Source organism: Chinchilla lanigera, unplaced genomic scaffold (assembly GCF_000276665.1).
Source record: "Chinchilla lanigera isolate Chin_1 unplaced genomic scaffold, ChiLan1.0 scaffold00034, whole genome shotgun sequence".
NCBI lineage: Eukaryota > Metazoa > Chordata > Mammalia > Rodentia > Chinchillidae > Chinchilla > Chinchilla lanigera.
Window position 1 is genome coordinate 11,083,601 of NW_004955435.1, and position 18,836 is coordinate 11,102,436.

Sequence of the window (18,836 nt, forward strand, 5' to 3'; positions counted from 1 at the left end):
GCGCCTGCCTGGCAAGCGCAAGGTCATGAGTTCGGTTCCCGGTACTGGAGAAAAACCAAAAAAAAAAAAAAAAAAAAAAAAAAAAAAAAAAAAAAAGAGACTAAAACATAGGGGCAATTTAAATAGCCACTTCTAAGAAGTACAAATGGCCAATAAACACATGAAAAAATTATTCAACATCTCTGGCCATTAGAGACATTAACGCAAGATTGCAGCTTACCCCAGAAGGATGGCTGTCATCAAGAAATAAAATAATGAAAATGCTGGCAAAGCTGCAAGGGCAAAGAAATCCTTCTACATTGTTAGTGGGAATATAAACTAGTAAAACCACTATGGAAATTAGTACGGAGATTCCTAAAAACCCACAACTATAAATACCATTCCATCTAGCTATTTCCCTTCTAAGTATTTTACTAAAAGAGTTTAAAGTGTCATATTACAATGACACATGCATATGCATGATTTTAGGAGCACAATTCGTGATAGCTAAATCTCGGAAGAGGCCCACATGTACATCGACAGAGGAAAGGATAAACAAACTGTGGTATTTACGCATGTGGAGTACCACTCTGCCATAAACAACAAGCTCGCGCCACTTGTAGGAAAGTAGACGCACCTTGAGACCATAACATTAAGTGAAATAAATCATATACACAGCTTAAATATCACATGGTTTCTCTTGTATGAGAGACCAAAAATATAAATAAAGAGCACAATAAAAACTAGATAGTAGGAATTAGGGAAAGAGATATTTTTCAAAGAGGAAGGTCAAGAAATTGGGGGTGAGGGGAAGGGGGTGAACAAAGAATTGGGATATGTTATGTCTGTGTATTAACTCCCTGCAAGGAATGTCATCGTTATGTCATACAAACCTGTAGTAGTAAAAAATTAAAACCAAAAACAAGAGGTAGAGAATAGCTGTGGGTTAGTAATTATGCACGTGGGATATTTAGGCACAGTCGAGGATGGGGAAATTTAAATGTCTCGTTACCCATTATAAATTGAATCTCAGGTTTGCAGTTATGTTGGAAAGAGAACTGATAGGATGGAGCAGTAAGAGTCCCAAGTGACAAGTTCGAGTGATGTAACGTTTCGTTTCTTCCTGGCAGTACAGCTGGTGTGGCCACTGGTCCTTGCTCTTCCTTTGTTCTTCTACTTTCAGTTGATCTAATTACTGCTGAATCTCCTGCCCCCTTGCTGTTATTCACTTTAGTCAAGCTCTGCATACTTAGATAATAGAAACTACTTCCTAGATGCTTTCCTATGTCTAGTCCATCTCCCTCCTCTTCCATGCTCCACTGCCATTGTCGTGACCTTCCACTGTTTCTAAGGATGCTTCAGTCCCTGTTCTGGACTTCAGTGGGAAGACTCACCGGGGCGAGGCCAGTTCTGGACCCTTTCCGACCCCACAATGAGGTGTCTTGATTTGTACATGATACACACAACTTTTGGACCTCCAGAACTTTTTGAGAGTTGGGCAACACGCCCTTAAATAGAGAAGTGGAAGATCATGATTCTTCACAGCCTGATACTTTAGAATCAAGTCACCAACAGACAGAGAATTGAATTAGAAGATATATAATTCCTTTCTTCAATATTGGAGTCTTTTCATATTTTGTTAAACAGAAAAACTAACTACAAGATAGCCTGCTTTGCATTCATTTGTTTGCTCATTATTTATTGACTATCTGCTGTGTTCAAGGAATTATGCTGGATACAAAGATGAATAAGATATGTCTGGAATTACTGGCATGCCCATGACTAGAATTCCAATGGAGTCCAGTTGATTCTTTGTGACCTTATTGAGATGACTCAATATTAAACTGAACTGGAACCATTTGTTGCTCTTGAATAAAACCAAGAAAACTAATAAAGAAGGCTCACTGTGTACGAGACATCTGCTGTAAAGTCACTAACGGCTTTCCGTTCTCCAGTTCATCAAACCTGAATGTATCTACCCTGCTTTCAACACTTTCTGAAATTAACTTGCCATTATGATCTTATATTTATCTCTTACTTCCTCGGCCTAACCTCTGTGTCCATCATTTATCTTGATGAGGTTCCATGACACTTTGAGGCTTAGCCTATTCATAAGTAAATTAGGATCATACTTACCATTAGGGAGTCATGTGGATTAAATCAAAAGACAACTACGAAGCAGCGCCCCCAAATTTCTAGCCACACAAGGCACTCAGGTATCACTGATTGCTTGCAATGTGTCTTCTTCACATAGGCAAACCTAAGATAATTTTCAAAACTAAGATTCCACCTCCTGTATATCTTTTATAGTGACTTTAAAAATATCTCCTTATAGTAGATTTTTGTACATGTTGTCTGATAATTAAAATGCTACTCTTATTTCATTTCTATATAACAGACCCAAAATACTCTCCGAAATATGTGTTCTTGTTTTCAAAATGAGACTTTTTCCAATCCCATCATGCGACAGCCTTATAACTGATAAGGATGAATTAACTTTATTTTGAACTAATCTATAGCATCATGCATAATGCTTGGCACATGATTATTAGTATTATAATTAATATTTTGTCATATTTTTACTTGGTTTGTGGCATTGGTTCTCAGCTACTCCAGTTGTAAAAATAAGTGAAATTAGTATTTATCGTTGGTAATACACCAACTTGTATGGTTGTTGTTCTAAGTAAAATGCATTCGTTTTTAATGAAATATTGATATGATATATATATCAAACATAAACTTGGGCAAGTAAAATTTTGAAAATTGGATTTAGAGAAAATGTATTTCAAAGTTAGAAATATTAAGAATGGAATATTGCTGGGGTGGAAGGAATGAAATCACCTGAGAAGAAATAGCAAGGAAGAAGAAAATACTTCTACTTCAATGAATCTGGGCAGTGGCAATACTAGATTTTATGAGCCTGTATCCTGTACAAGTCTGGGGTCCTATTTTAACAAGAGAAATACAAAACTACAAGTACAGTGTCATGTGCAAGGCTGAACAAGCAGATTATAGAATTCACTGGTCCTGAGAGGTAAGCTTCATTGGCTTGTGGGGAGTCAACTTGCCAGCCCGCGTAGAATTTTTAGTTTTTCTATAATTAGCCACTAAGTTGTGGCACAGTAAACAAAAACAGTGTCCTCTTGAAACAAACAAAAATTTTGTTTCATGTTCCACATCCACTTCAACAGAGCATCTTACCTTTTTATTTTCCCAAGGATGTGCCCAGGGGAGACACTTCCGTGTTCGTGTGTTGTACAGTTTTGTGCATCTCATTCGTTGCTTCTTCCATTGAGTTTTATTTAGTTCATATTTGCTCAAGGAAAAGCCATGCTCTTGCATGATTTTTCAGTGAGAAGGAGGCTGTGGATCAGATAAGTAATGCAAGTTGGGGCTGGGGAAAGAGATGTTCAGTTCTAAAGCCACCAGGAGGAAGACTGCTTTGACTGATGGAGGAAAATGAGAGAACGGGATGAACACCGGAGTGGACGGGGACAAAATTGCAGCCTTTGCATTTGTCTGTGTCCTCTGGCTTCACCAGGTACCCCAGGAACTGGATAAATCATGCACACAGGCACTCTGAACTTAGCAATAGACTTTATAAAAAGTAATGTGTATTACATCATACGCATTACCTGTGCAACTTAAGGACATCAGTTAGTTCTTTGAGCCTGGTTATATCTTTAATTCCCAGGTGCCAACCTCTAGGCACTTTCCTCCCATTTTATTCTAAACTTCCAAACTTAGCTAATCTATCCCATCTTCTTTCTGCCTTCCTGTTGTTCTGCTTTCCTTGTTTTCTTTATGAGTAAATTATTGTCACATACTTATGTGTCATTTCTTCTCATAGAACCCTACCAGGGGAGACATACAATTGGTGACTGAAAAACACAGTGAATGTTTCAATTTTTAAAAATTTTATTATGGCAAGAGACGCATTGCCGTAAATCCCAGTCACAATACTCCCTCTCACTTCAAACAAAACTGTCCCATTGTTCTTGCCACTTTCTGAAGCATTTCCAGAAGTCGTATCGGTGAGTGTCTTTGCAACGTGTAATCAAAAATATTGTGACTGCTGCTGCTGAGTTGCATACGAAGGGAAGCAGGTTCCTAGGAACTGTATGGTGTGTTATACCTTGTTCACTGGATCTGGTGCCAGGTGACTTCTGGCTCTTTCCCAAAGTCAAAACGACTGTGAAGAATAAAAGTTCTGAATCAGTTAAGGATATTGAGCCAGAGCAGCACAACTCATAAAAAATTGAAATATAATACAATGAGTTACTTGTTGATATGCATGATCAACTCTATAGCGTATATGTTCATGAGTTAGTGCAATGTACACCTGAGGTGGAAATTGCAGTAAAAGTACCTTCACAAGCTTTTAAATGCCTTATCTTCACAAATATTGCATATATGCTAAGAAATTTTAATTATAACCTCCAACATAATGAGAAATCCATTAAATGCCAGTAAAAGAGTGTAATGTAGAAAAAGTTGGATTTGGGGCCACTTTAATTGCTGTACAATTAGATGATAACATAGCAATAGCATATGGACAGAGGTAATTTTGTGGCTATAAAATTAACTGAGAAGAAAATCATTTAAGAAGACAAATAGCTTTACCCTGTCCCATGAATGAAGCACTGACAATCGCATCTGTAGAATTTGTCTAGTAAATGGATTTAGGAGCATTAAGGGATATTAGATGACTTACAGTTTTCCTACTTGAGGAATGGCAGTCTCAGGGTAAAAAAAAAAACAAACAAGTGGAGGCTGTCTAATGCTCATACTAATTGAACACTTACTACATGTCAAGGAGATGCTGATGTAACATTTGTTCATGATATAATTGTATCTCAGATTAATACCATGAGGTATTAATTTAAAGAGGAAAAATTAAGGCTCACAAAGTAAAGTAGACTGTCAAAAAGTACACAGTAATGTGGGAAACCTGGCATTCAAACCTAAACAGATCTGACCGAAACCCTTGGTTCTTAGTGAACAACATGACAAAGTTAATCCAGAAACTACCTACACCAGAATCATCCAAAATCATCTAGAATCATCTAGAATACCTGCTAAAATCAGGCTCTAGGGTCCAACCCAATCTAGTAGAACAGAATTCCTGATGGATAAGGATTTGACTGACCAGGTATTTATTACACCTTGAAATATGTAATGTATTATTATTTTTTTTCTATCTTTATCTTAAAGAAAATAGTATGAAAAAAGAACAATAGCAAAATACAAACAAAACAATGCAAGGACATTAAAAATGATAAGGGGTTTCAAACCAAATGATAGGGATTAATAGTGGTTGTTATATAACATATTGTTATCTTCAGCGAAGTTGCTCAGATTACCAGGTGTAAGAATAGAAGACTGATCTTACTGGTGGTTTCTGATGGGTTGTTGAGGGGAACAGTTAATGATTAAAAGTTTTTTTTTTATTTTTACCAATTTTGCATGCTTATATCTGGCAATCTGAGCAACTTATGTGATGACAACAATTTGCAGTGTAACAACCATTGGTGAATTCCTACCATCCTGTCTAGTGAAACTATGTATTGTCTCTAATGTTCTTTTAAATGTATTATTCTTGATGGAAAACTCTTTCCTGCTTTCAGTATAGATACTTTTATTATTTTTATTGTGGCTAAAACATAGTAATTGTTAGTGTATTTTTAAACTAGCTCCCATTTACAGGAATATTGCAATACAGTATATTCAACTTCTTTCCCTGAACCTTTGAGCATAAGTTTTCAACCTGTTACCTTATAGTCTGCTAACACTTTGATAACTCATACAAGTAAGGACATTCTCCTACAAAGTTGCAAATAGATCAGAAAATTAATGCAGATATTCTACGACCATGTAATTGTCAGACTGTATTCTACTTTTATCAGTTGTCCCAGTACTATCTTTTATAGCAAAATGGCCCCATTTAGATGGCATTTGTTGTCTCATCTCTTTGGTCCCCATAAATCTGGAAGTCTGCCTCAGATCCCACCATACATTTAGATATTGTGGGGTATTCACTTACTTTGTAGAATACCCCTCAATTTTAATTTATCTATTTCCTCATGCTCAGAGTCAGGTTTTATATCTTTGCATATTACAGAAGTGATACCTGCCTTGCTCAGATCCACCTAATAGCTTCAGGATTGAATTATTCAGGAAGGAAAGAGAAGGGAAAGAGGAAACATTAACTTTTCAATATGTAGAGTTTAAGATCCTTTTCCTAATGTCTAATAAGTATTTGAAGAGATGGGTCTGAAGTTCATATGGGAAATCCAAACTAAAGACCAAAGTGTAGAGGAATCCAACTATGAGTAATAGTTAAGGCTATAAATGTGAATTAACTCAGTAAGGGATTTCATGTAGAATTAGAAAGTAAAAGGCCAAAGAATAAAACCATGGGTTGCTCTTACTTTTAAAGATCTCAAATAGAAAGAACATGCAAATGAAGTAAAGAAAAGAGGATGGTGGGAAGGTTTTAAAAACAGAAACAAGGTTAGAAAAACTAGTGGATATGGAAGTTTCATCCCTAAATGAATCCCTTTCCACAGACCTTTTCTGAAACCACTCTTCCATTTATTCCCTTTACTTTTTTTTGTTTGTTTGTTTTTGTTTTTGTTTTTTTTTTGTTTTGTTTTTCTCCGGTACCAGGAACCGAACTCACGACCTTGCGCTTGCCAGGCAGGCGCTTTTGCCACTGAGCTAAATCCCCAGGCCCCTATTCCCTTTACTATAACTCAATTTCACAGGTAAAATGAATTCTCATAATTCTTTTGAGAACTTGCTCCTTTTCCCAGAGCTTTAAATGCACTAATCCAAAAAATGATGTAACATTTGAATTCAGTTTGTCTTTTATTTTTGAAAGCTTTAGTTTCCCCGTTGCCAGTAATATGCTTTTTCTTATAACAAATTAGTATTCTACGAGAGAGTATAACTTCTCCCAAAGCCAAAGAATAAAAACTTTTTTTAAAAAGTATACTTTTTCTTATTTTAACCTCTTACATAATCTACAACCCTCTTCCTCAGATCTGCTTAAGAAAAACAGTGAGATATATGTGTACATTTACTCAACAGCCAATTTACCAGACAGAGGTGAATGAAAACCTTTAGCCTAGTAAATGAATGATTATTGTCTCCCTATTTGAATTAATATAGGACTCAGTCCTGGGTCTTTGTCCTTTTACCCCTATACTATCTCTTCTATTATTCTAATCTATCTTCCATTTCAAATATCTCTATTAACTATCTCACAAGCAGATAATCTCCAATCTGAACCCTGCTCTGAGATCAAGACACATATTGACCTGAAAATCTCTACAAATAGAGAAGCAAAATAACCTAGCCATTGAAAATATTGACTCTGTTGAGAGTTACTAGCTGTGTGATTCTGAGCAGTTTACTGTATTTATTATCTATGCAGGTCATTGCATTATCTGTAAAACAAGGTAAATACCAGCATCTACTTCAAGGTGTTGTTATTAAGATGAATTGTTTTAGAGTAGGTAAAGGATTTCGGGCAGTGATGGATGCACCCACGAACTACACAAGCTTCATGAATATTTTCAACATGAATTCTTGCTCTCCCCATAATTCTAAATCTAGTCTGCCACATCTCTGTTAAAAGTACAGCCAAACGCCTACACGGCCAAGCCAGAACCCCAAAGAACTATTGTTTACCTCTTTCTACTGTTTACGTCTATCTCATATCTAATCCTGTCATAAATATTCAGCAGATGTATAAGGTTTCATTGATTCTTCTTTCAAAATACTTCTCAATCTATCTACTCTCACAACTATGTTCCTTCCACCCTCACGTCCTGCTCCGTGTCTCTAGGAAACCTCCTGCTGTTGCTATACTTCTGTTCCCTATCTCTTATGTTCTATTCAACACAGACAATAGAAAGAAAATGGAAAATGGAAATCAGGTCGTAGTACGTACACCCCTGTCCAAAAAGAACCCTGCCCAGGGTTTCCCATCCCATTTAGAATTCTACATGGAACCTTCAGGCTTATCCATGACCTCCCGTCTGTCTCCCTCCCTGGCATCTTCCTATCTGCTTTCTCTGAAGTTTATGATGCTCCATAAACAATCACTTTAGGTAGATTCATACCAAACCCCAAGTTCTTTTTTTTTTTTTTGTATTTTAAAGAGAGTAGTAAAAGGAAAAGAAAGAATGATAGCAGCATACCAACATCACAAACAGAAACAAAACAAAGCAAGAACATTAAAAGTGACACAGGGTTTCAAAACAAAATGATAAGAATTAACAGTGGTTGTTATATTACATATTGTTATCTTCAGCTATGTTGGTCAGATTACCAGATGTAAGAATGCAAGATTGTTCAAACCATTAAAGAGAAAAAAAAGATAATTATGAGATATAACATTAGAGATAATACAGAGTTTCACTAGACAAGATGGTAAGAATTCACCAATGGTTGTTCCATTGCATATTGTTACCTTCAAATCAGTTGCTCAGATTCCCAGATGTAAACATGCAAAATTGGTCAAAACATAAAAAATTTTAAGCATTAACTGTTCCTTTCAATATACCATCAGACATCATCAGTACAGTTATCCCAGATACATATATATCTTTCTTTTTTCTTCTTTCCCTCATCCCAGCTGTTCCTTCCTTTGAGCAATTTCTTTCCCTTTCATATCAGCTATTGCCAAACTCCAAGTTTTATCCAAACATAGGGTCTGGTATTTGTTATCCTATATTCCTAGAATTATCTCTATTCTGGCCTTTAGTCCTAAAATTTATTCTTTCTGACTTTTCAGGTCTCAATTTAAATGCTACCCCCTAAAAAGGGTCCTGGTCCTTTAAAGTTCCCTCCCTATTTTCTTTCACAGAACCATCTTATTGTCCTTTAAATTTTTCCTTTCATTTATAATCATATAATTGTTCATTGCAGAGCCTTCCTCTCCAGCTAGACTATAAGCTATAGTTTAACTAACTATGAGTTTAGACAAAGACTGCTGTTTCTTTACCACGCTGTACCAAGGATAAGAACAGTGTCTGACATATACAGAGAAGCATGTGACTGTTACCTGTGTAATGTAATCTCCACCGTAATTCACAAACATTTTTTTGTGTTCTTAGTCTTGTGTCCTTTCAAATATTTTTAGCATTTGAAATTGTTTGATTAGCGTCCAATAAAGTATTAATGAATCTGGAAGAGAGGAGTTTGAAAGAAATAAGGATGAGAATGTTCCTAGTGGGGACAGAACTGCCAGAAGCAAACGTGTTTTGGAAACATTTCACTAGAAACTTCTTTTCCTGCCTCTCAGGATGAAGTATTCATGTCAGCAGAGGATGCTTTTGGTGTTCCCATACTATTTCAAAGTGGGTGGCCTCTTAGCAAATGGGTTTCAAACCAGTCTTGGACTTGCTTTGTCACGTGTGAGAAGGAGCAAGTTTTCAGGCATCAGGTTAGTGCTTTCAAGATTCAAAAAACAGGCGCTACCTCTCATGACTTCCGGCCTCAGAAAGTCCTCTCTTCCATGATGCTTTTACTTTTTTTTTTTTCTTGTCCTGGGAATCTAACTCAGGGCTTTGCACTTACCAGGGAGACGCTGTGCCGCTGAACTACACCCCAGCCTTACCCTGATGCTTTGTCTACCCTTGCCTGTCTTGAGTTGCTATAACTTCAGTGCCAACAGCTCACTTCTGCTTTGTGTTACTAATTTTTATATCTAGGTTCTGGTCTGTTTGGTCTACCCATACTGTAAAATATCAAACATTTGTGACTTTAAGAAAATAATTTTGAAAAATGGATTTCCATAGCATGTACAATAGTTGCACCTTCATACAATGATTTTTTGTAGCATTCTTTTTCCGTGTTACTGCGTTCGGCTAACATTTATTTCTTCTCCACTACATGCAAAGTAATGATTTAAATTGCTATAGAGGAATCTGTTTTTGTGGCTTGTGGCTTGTGGCTGGAGAATGTATTTCCTTCTTAGAACTGTGGTCTTTTTGACCTCTGTGGCCTTCTTTAGCTTGGAAATCCTAACCATAATCCTCTATGGGGATTTACACAGGTGTCTATTATGGTCTATAATCTGTGATATGTCTTTCAGTATTCCCATTGCAGAAAGGTTAAGCTTTCCCGTCTTTATTTTTGAGTAAAAATGTCCACAAGGTGTTAATATGGTCATGGAACAGATTGAAAGAAGCTACAATTTCAATCATGCCTTAAGCCCTTGTCTGTGCTGGGGAGGAAACTTCATGATGAATGAAAGGTTCCATTAGAAAAGTGAGCAGTCACTTCTCAACTCCAAAATTAGGAAAACAAAATTCTTTTATCTTCTACTATTCTTAGGGTAGCCATGTTTTCAAAGCTAAAATGTAAGGATCATTCTCTAACAAACACATAGCTACGTTTGTTACAGCAGCTTCAGAATACCTAATACTGGCATAGTCTCACAGGGTAGGTTATATCGTCACCGTATGTATATCCCACATCGGTATCCACTACAGCAATTAGCACAGCCACCTGAAAATGAGATTGCACTGCCATTTTTGAAATCGTAGCCCTTTATGTCCTAAAGTCAGTGGACAATCGGAAACAGGCTGCCCTCTGAGCTTCCCTTTGTGAGTAAACTCTTTCCCTGTGAGCAAAGTCTCTTCCTGTGGCTGAGGTCAGCAGGGCTCACCAGTTTGCCTGCATGGGCAGTACTGATGTTTATCTTTCAGATTTCGGGAAGAGAAGCCCACTATCTTAGATTACATCTCCTCTGGCTCTGACTTCCCTCTGCTTCTCCCCAGTGCCGCTGGCAAATCTCTAAGACATGAAGCTGGCGATTCAGCATGACCTGGGAACATCAGCTCCCACGCTCAAAAGTAATGTTAGTGTGTTTAGGAAAGCAGTAAAGGAAAAAAACTTCCTGTGATATTATAGTCAAGCAAAACCTGGGTGTATGCGAACAACGGCCAAAGAGGATTGGCCGGGAAGCTTCAAAAGGAGATTAGGGGTAGAAAACCCATCCACTGAAACTGACATCTCAGATATAAAGGGGCCAGTCACCACCTCCCAGACTCCCCTGCTTGGTCAGCTCTCAGGGAGATGGAGTGAAAGATTACATCTGCCCTAGGTAATGCTCCTACGTGGCAGTTAAAGCACGCTGTGGGCGTCTTACTCCTCTGAGGAGCAGCAGTAGGTTGGCTGCGTTTCTGCACCCTTCCAAAGGCCTTGTTGTTGCAAAGCTATGGTCTCTATTTCAGAATTCAGCTGGAGCAGGTTGAGAGTGCTGGCTCAGACACTGTTTCTTGCTTTTGTGTCATTTTTTGACTGTCACTTATCAATGACGCAAGCAAAGATTTCCCGGATGCAAACGGGTGAGAGACTCCTCTGTCACAGGTTTTCAGAATCATTTTGAGTGTTGGCCTGAGATACTTCTCACCGCCGTTTGTAAGTACCTTCCCGCATGGCGTGTCGCTTACAGTCAGAAGCAGATCTCCCTGGCAGTCGCTTCATTTCCAAGGCCATTTACAATTGTTTGTCAGTCGTTAGAGCTAAAAAGGGCAAGGTCAAAATGACAGTAACCTCAAACATTACATTAATAGTGATTGTGTAGGATTATTTTAAACTTTGAGAGGGTTCTTAGATCTTATGCGAAAGGATATTCTTTTAGAAGTGCTACTTGCTAGAAGGAAGACACCTTCCATCAAGAGAAACAGGAAAGTAATTCTCAAATCTTATTTAGGGCTCTAATTCTGAAAGCACATTAAAGAGCAATAATAACATTCTGCTTTGGCTACAAATGGCTAATTAATAACTAATTTCAATTTTCCCAGAGGCAAACTGTTAGTATTTTTAAATGAAATTAAACTCCACAAGCTTCTAATTGTTATAAAAATATTTAGCACCAATATCTGTTTAATTATTTAGGCATCTCTTTGTGGTGTAAATATTATCTGCATAGTCGTAAATATTTTTTGCTTTGTCCATAGACAAAGAGCTAAGGATCTGTTGCTCACAGGAATTAAATTAAGATCTACTTAAGGCTGCCCGCTGGCCACAAAATAATTACTTACACTTACTGAATCCTGAATCTGTTAGATTTAGCAGTGAGAAGTGTTCTTTGCTTTCATAAGTAGGGAAAAGTTGCTTTTTTCTTATATAAATTTCACTGTTGATGTTATTAAAAAGGATTAGGGTAGCACTGAAGTAGCTGAAAATGTAATTAAGTTAATCTCTTTAACAAGAATTGTTTTCATATTGACAATTCTCTATAATAACAGTATTATGACTCACACCCATAAGAAATATTTACACTAAATATTTTTGCATATAATCTCTCCTCCAGCTTTCTCTACTGGGAATGGTAAGATTTTCAACTTCTGCTCTCTTCTTTCTTCCTTAGGTAAATGCAGAGACCAGAGTGATGTCCCGCCCTCTTTTTTGCTATCCTCTGTTATTTTCCCATAATGTTATTATCTCTTGGTAAATTGTGTTAATGGTCATCAAATCATGATCTAAAAGAATATGAGTACTATGAAATATGGAAAATTATCCAATTGATTCTCTTTCATTTTTCCATGGTTTTCTGTTGTCTACCATTATTTGGTATGGATTCTCATTTCAAATGATTTGTTTACCCATAGACTGCAGCAGATTTTCATCCTGCTGAAAATATCACTAGCAGTAGAGTCAGATGAAGGACAAAATTATCATTCTGTTCAACCTCCTCTGATCATCTCCAGTGTAAACTGGGAATTGTTCTTTATCTGCTCAAATGTCACATTATCAGGGAGACCTTCTCTGACCTCCCAATATAAAATTACAACCACCATTCCTTCCCCAGTGCATCTCCCTTTCACTGGCTTTATTTCTTTTTCATAGTAGTTATCCCTGTGTAACATTATAAAGCATTGTTCATTTGCATCTTGTCCAACTAAGGCAGAAATGCTAAACAAAGCAAGGACCTAGGTTTTGTTTATTACTGTATTTAAAGTGCCAAGACAAGTGCCTTGAACAGAGTAATATAGTAGGCAATCAGTAATGAATGCAGGAGGATTTCCTCTCATCCATCTGTTGTCTGCTGCACCAGATTTGTGGGAAGCCTTGATATCAATGTCCACTCTTACCCAGGGCTTGTTGTCCCAAAGAGTCCAAGGTCACAGGTGCCCAAACCTGGATAGCAGAAACAGAGAAAGAGTATTTTCTGTGGCCACATCTTCATTAAATGCTTAAAACCGGTATATGGAGTGGCACCTACCTTCCGCATGTTTATAGTTTTAAAATAATAGATACTATTTATGTAAAATCTAAGTATGGGTCAGTAAATTCAGAAGGGACTCCATAATCAAATAAATTTGTGAAACTAGTATTTAAAAAAACTATTGATTTTTGAGTGCTAACTATGTACAGCTATGGTACTGAATTTGGTTATTAAATCTACAAGTCTTTCAGTGGAATTTTGGGGGTCTTCTATGTAGAGTATCATGTCATCTGCAAATAATGATAATTCCACTTCTTCCTTTCCTATCCTTATTCCTTTTATTTCTCTCTCTTGTCTAAGTGCTCTTGCTAATCTTTTGAGAGCTATATTGAATAGGAGTGGTGACAGTGGACATCCTTGTCTTGTTCCTGATTTTAAAGTGAAAGCTTTAGTTTTTGTCCATTTAGTATGATGTTGGCATTTGGTTTGTCATAGATGGCTTTTATCAGAATGATGTAAAGACCATCTATTCTGATTTTATGTAAGGTTTTTATCATGAATGAGCGCTGAACTTTATCAAAAGCTTTTTCTGCGTCTAATGAGATGCCTTCTCCACTGATGGTGGGAGTGTAGACTGGTGCAACCACCATGGAAATCAGTGTGGAGATTCCTTAAAAAACTAGGATTAGAGGTCTCTCATTTGACCCAGCTATACCCCTTCTGGGTGTTTTTCCAGAAGAACTGAAAACATCATACTACAGTGATGTATGTGTAAGCATGTTTATAGCAGCACAATTTGTCATAGCTAAATCTTAGAAACAACCCAAATGCCCATCAACTGAGGAACAGATAAAAAGTTGTGACATTTTTATACAATGGAGTATTACTCAGCTATAAAAAAATAAACTTGAGGCTTTTATAGGCAAATAGATGCAACTAGCGATCATACTCACAAGTGACATAAATCAGACCCACATATATAAACATGGTATTGTTTCCCTAGTGTAAGAGCCTGAAAGAGTAAATGAAATCCAAAAGGTACAATAAATACTGTGAGAGGGAAGGAACAACTGGGATGAGGGAAAGGAGAAAAGAAAGAAAAGGAAGGGAAAAATATGTATGTATATACACAGGACAGCTGAAACAATTGTACTTCTGATTTCTGCTGGTCTATTGAAAGGAACAGTTAATGCTGACATTTTTTGACCAATTTTGCATGCTTCTATCTGATAATCTGACAACCTAATTTGAAGACAATGATGTGCAATATAACAGCCACTGCTGAATTCCTATCATCTTGTTTAGTGAAACTGTATCATTTCTGTTTTTTATTATTTTTTATTCTCTTTAAAAAAATCTTGAAGAAAACTAAACAAAGTTCTTAATTTCAAGGCATTTCTCACATAGAATATTGCTCATTAGGTCTGAGAAGAGATCTTAGGCTGTTTTTCCCAAACTCATTTGATCTTAGTTATTTTCTTTCTACCAACCAATGCTTATTCCAAGGCAGGACAACATAAGAAATTCCATTGACCTGAGTATTGAACAGACCAGGGTGGGGTATGCGGAGGGACTCTGGCTGTTCTTCTTACACTTTGTGATATGATCTCAAGCACATTCCTTAATACTTCTTTGTGCTTCAGTTTCCTCCTCTGTGAGGTAGGAATGAAAGAGATTCTCAGGTATCTATAAAGTGCCCAGCACATAAGGACTAATGGTAGGTGGACATTGCCATACTCCTTCTACTGAATGTAGGAATAAATGCCTCTTAGGTTTCTCCAGGGATATTTTCTAAGACAGGTTTGTTTGTGTTGACCCATATCTAGAATCAGCCAGATGCGCCTCCCCCTCGCGTGGTCCCAGCGCCCTGCCCTGATCTGAAAAGCTCTGTGCACCTAGACTGGAGGCAAACAAAGCCTGTCTTTCAACACAGCTTAGTGCAAATATATAGTCCCGGCATCCCACAGAGCTGATTCCCTTTTCAGCAGACTCCTGACCTCAGAAGAAGACGCTTGTGTTAGAAGGAGGATGATAAGGTCCAAGTTAATGATTGTACAGATGGCTACAAACTGCCAAATTCGGAAGTGATCATATTTTTTCAGTAAATTTCAAATGGAGGTGCGATTTATATAAATTTGACCCCTTCCAGTAAAATGCACATTTACATATATTTAGAATTTATAAATCCTGACAGATTCTACAGTATTTATAGCCCTCCATAAAAAGCCTTTGCTAGTTTGCAGAGCTTTACATTTGGCTCTCTGGCATGCTGAAGAGAGTTTAAACACTAATAAATTTGGTGATTTATTCCACCTGGAACAGAAACGTATTCCTCCCCCCACCCCACCCCACCCCTCATTTGGAAGGGGCTATCTATAAATAGTGCCACAGACGCTGGGATCAGGAATAGGGAATTGAAATTTGAGAAAGAAGTGTAGAAACATTTCCATTATCACTGATTTCTTGAGTGTATTTTTAAAACAGTTCTGTTCCTCAAATAATGTAGCTTCTCCTCTTTCTCCTGCCTCATCTCAATTATACTTTAGTCTCCCAAACCTGTTGCCAGCTCTAGGATTCAGTTGCATTAACGGGCAAGAGAGAGTGAGTATTAGCTGAGTAGGTAGGAGAAATGTACCTCCAGGGAGGCCACAGCGTTCCTCTGACGTTCATCTACTATTTCATACGAGTCAGCAGCTCAGTGAACATCGATACCTAAAGTGTAAGTTCATTATTTGAGACCATCTTATGCATCCAACAGGTATAAAAAGCCCACAACTCATGAAACAAGAGAAAAGAAATCCAATTATAATTCCAAAAGAAAGGCTAAGGAAATATCAGAAGGTCGATTCTTTCATCCACCCATGCTTGTAATTCCTAGGATAGGATAAGAGAGAAATACAGCATTTCCTCCCTTTACCCACACTTTCACTTTCCATGTTTCAATCACCCATTTTCACTGGGGTCCAAAAATATGAACTGGACTCTCTTAGAAATAAAGCATTCATACATCTTGAATTCTGCATCATTCTGAGTGTTGTCCTGCTCCACCCTATGTTGGGTATAAATCATGCGGCTGTCTGGTGTATCCACTTTGTAGATTCACTCCTTAGCCACTTAGAAGCAGCTCAGCTGTCCTCAGCAGCAGCTGTCACCAGGTCGCAGTGCTGCTTTCACTCACTGACATCATGTCGCCCTTGTAGGCACTGTCTCGTCTGACGTCTGCACAAGAATGAGTACAGTCAAATGTTCTGAGGGTGGCCACATTCACCTAAGTTTAGGTACAGTATATTGTTATACGGGTCCTGTTATATTATTACTTACTGTTATTAGTGTCTTACAGTGCCTAATTGGTCGGTTAAACTTATCACAGGTGAAGAAACACAAACATTCACTGGGGTGCTTCCACCCATATAAGGTGGAGCCTGAATAGTGGACTCCAAATGGTATTATTTTCTAAAAGCAAAACACACATACATTTGGAAGGCAGTCATTCTCCGGAGGATCTTCTGATGAAACCTGAGAGTGGCTGTTTAGTGTAGTGCAGGCAGTATTATATCTTGTGATATGACACCGGGATTTATTCCCAGCTTCTTATTTGGGTTGTAAAGGAAGGAGCTTTTGTCAGAGGAATCATGATGGTGATGATGATGATGATGATGATGATGATGATGATGAAAGTAATGACCATCTGTGGAAAGCAGCTCCTATGGACCAGCACAGAGTAATAAACACATAAGTGGCTAAAGTTTGGTGGGTGACACCCTCTTCATTAACTGCAGTTGGCCCTCCACATCTAGAGGTTCTCTATCCACAGACTCAATCAACTGTGGATTGAAAGAAACTACTGAGATAAGAAATTCAGAAAGTGCCTCAAAGCAAGATTTAAATCTGTCATTTGCTGAGCATCATGTTGACTTATGTGAGTGAGGAGCTGTGCAGACGTGCCTGCCGTGGCATTCTGCTGTGTCACGGCTCTTCGTCTCTCTCCAGCACTCCTTGTTTGAGCATTGCTCCCTTCTTGTCTCCTCTGTCTGCCATGTAGTCAGACCTTTGACAGTTGGGCCAATACACTCTAAATAGTAGAGTATAACAGCTATTTGCATAGCATTTGCATTTCATTATAATAGATGATTTACACTTTAAATTTTCATGCAAATACTATGTCATTTTATATAAGAGACTTGAGCAGATGCAGATTCTGGTATCCACATGGGTCCTGAAACCAATGCCTTGTGGATATTGAGGGGTAACCGTAGCGAGGTTTCTTGGCCTGACAACTTGGAACACAATCCCAACCCCAACCCCAAGACTTTCCTGAGAAATCCTCTTATCTCTACTTAATAGAATGGCAGATGTTTGGACCAAGCCCCAGAGCCTGGAGTGCACCACATTGTAATGATTTGTGGTGAATAAAGTAAATGTTTTAAAACCAGACTTTATGAAGCAGGGAACCAGTTAAGCATGATGGATTGGAGGCAAAGCCAAGAGCAACTGAACATTCCATGGGGTTACCGTTTCCCAAACAGGACACGGGTGTCTACTGTTTATAGCCAATTCTAAGGCCTTGCTTGCAAATGCCTTTTTAAAGAATCTTGCTGTTAAGGAATGTCCTTGAGGCAGGAAGGAAATTCCCTTGCTTCTCTATAGCCTCTTTCTAAGAGGAAGCGTTGCTACTGAGCTGTTAGACAGTTGCTCTGTGTCTTTGTGTTTCTGTGACCACATTATGGGTCTAACACATGTGGGGTAAATAAGCTGTTTTGATTTCTTAAATCCTGTGGAAGGAGGCAAGACAAGAAATTTATCATACTGCTTTTTTCAAGCTCTTAAATAGGAAAATCCAGCTAGGGCAAATAAAAGCGGTTATTGAAAACTTTTTCTTAGCCTCTTAGCGACAACAATATGGCAAGACTTGTGTCAGACGAGTGTTTTGATGGGCCTCTTGTTTTCTCCTTCTATAGGGCAACCCCTACATGTGCAATAACGAGTGTGACGCAAGTACCCCTGAGCTGGCGCACCCGCCGGAGCTGATGTTTGACTTTGAAGGAAGACATCCCTCCACGTTCTGGCAGTCTGCTACATGGAAGGAGTACCCCAAGCCTCTCCAGGTTAACATCACTCTATCTTGGAGCAAGACCATTGAGCTCACAGACAACATAGTGATTACTTTTGAATCAGGGCGTCCAGACCAAATGATTCTGGAGAAGTCTCTTGACTACGGACGAACATGGCAGCCCTATCAGTATTATGCCACAGATTGCTTAGATGCTTTTCACATGGATCCGAAATCCGTGAAGGATCTATCACAGCACACGGTCTTAGAAATCATTTGCACAGAAGAGTACTCCACGGGGTATACAACAAACAGCAAAATCATCCACTTTGAAATCAAAGACAGGTTTGCATTTTTTGCTGGACCTAGGCTGCGGAATATGGCTTCTCTCTATGGCCAGCTGGATACAACCAAGAAACTCAGAGATTTCTTTACAGTCACAGACCTGAGGATAAGGCTGTTGAGACCAGCTGTTGGGGAGATATTTGTAGATGAGCTTCACTTGGCACGCTACTTTTATGCAATCTCAGACATAAAGGTGCGAGGAAGGTAAGAAAACCTCTGTCCTCCTTGAATGGGAATGGGGGTGGCCAAGGAAAACACCAGCACGCAGCTATA

The 18,836-nt window shown here is 38.2% G+C and overlaps 1 protein-coding gene and 1 long non-coding RNA gene across 5 annotated transcripts in view; one reads left to right on the plus strand and one right to left on the minus strand.

Moving 5' to 3' along the window:
* The window catches only part of Ntng1 (netrin G1), a 323,535-nt gene that overhangs the window by 160,044 nt on the left and 144,655 nt on the right, over nt 1–18,836 (plus strand). For all 4 annotated transcript variants that reach the window (XM_005388823.1, XM_005388824.1, XM_005388820.1 and 1 more), the window contains exon 2: nt 18,127–18,767. In XM_005388823.1, the coding sequence (XP_005388880.1) occupies nt 18,127–18,767 (641 nt within the window). The remainder of the gene's footprint in view (nt 1–18,126; nt 18,768–18,836) is intronic.
* Nucleotides 3,880–16,861, minus strand: LOC106149017. Its single transcript, XR_001234903.1, has 4 exons — nt 16,643–16,861; nt 13,095–13,140; nt 9,053–9,174; nt 3,880–4,171 (listed from the first exon to the last, which is right to left on the minus strand). It is a non-coding gene; the product is annotated as an uncharacterized LOC106149017 (long non-coding RNA).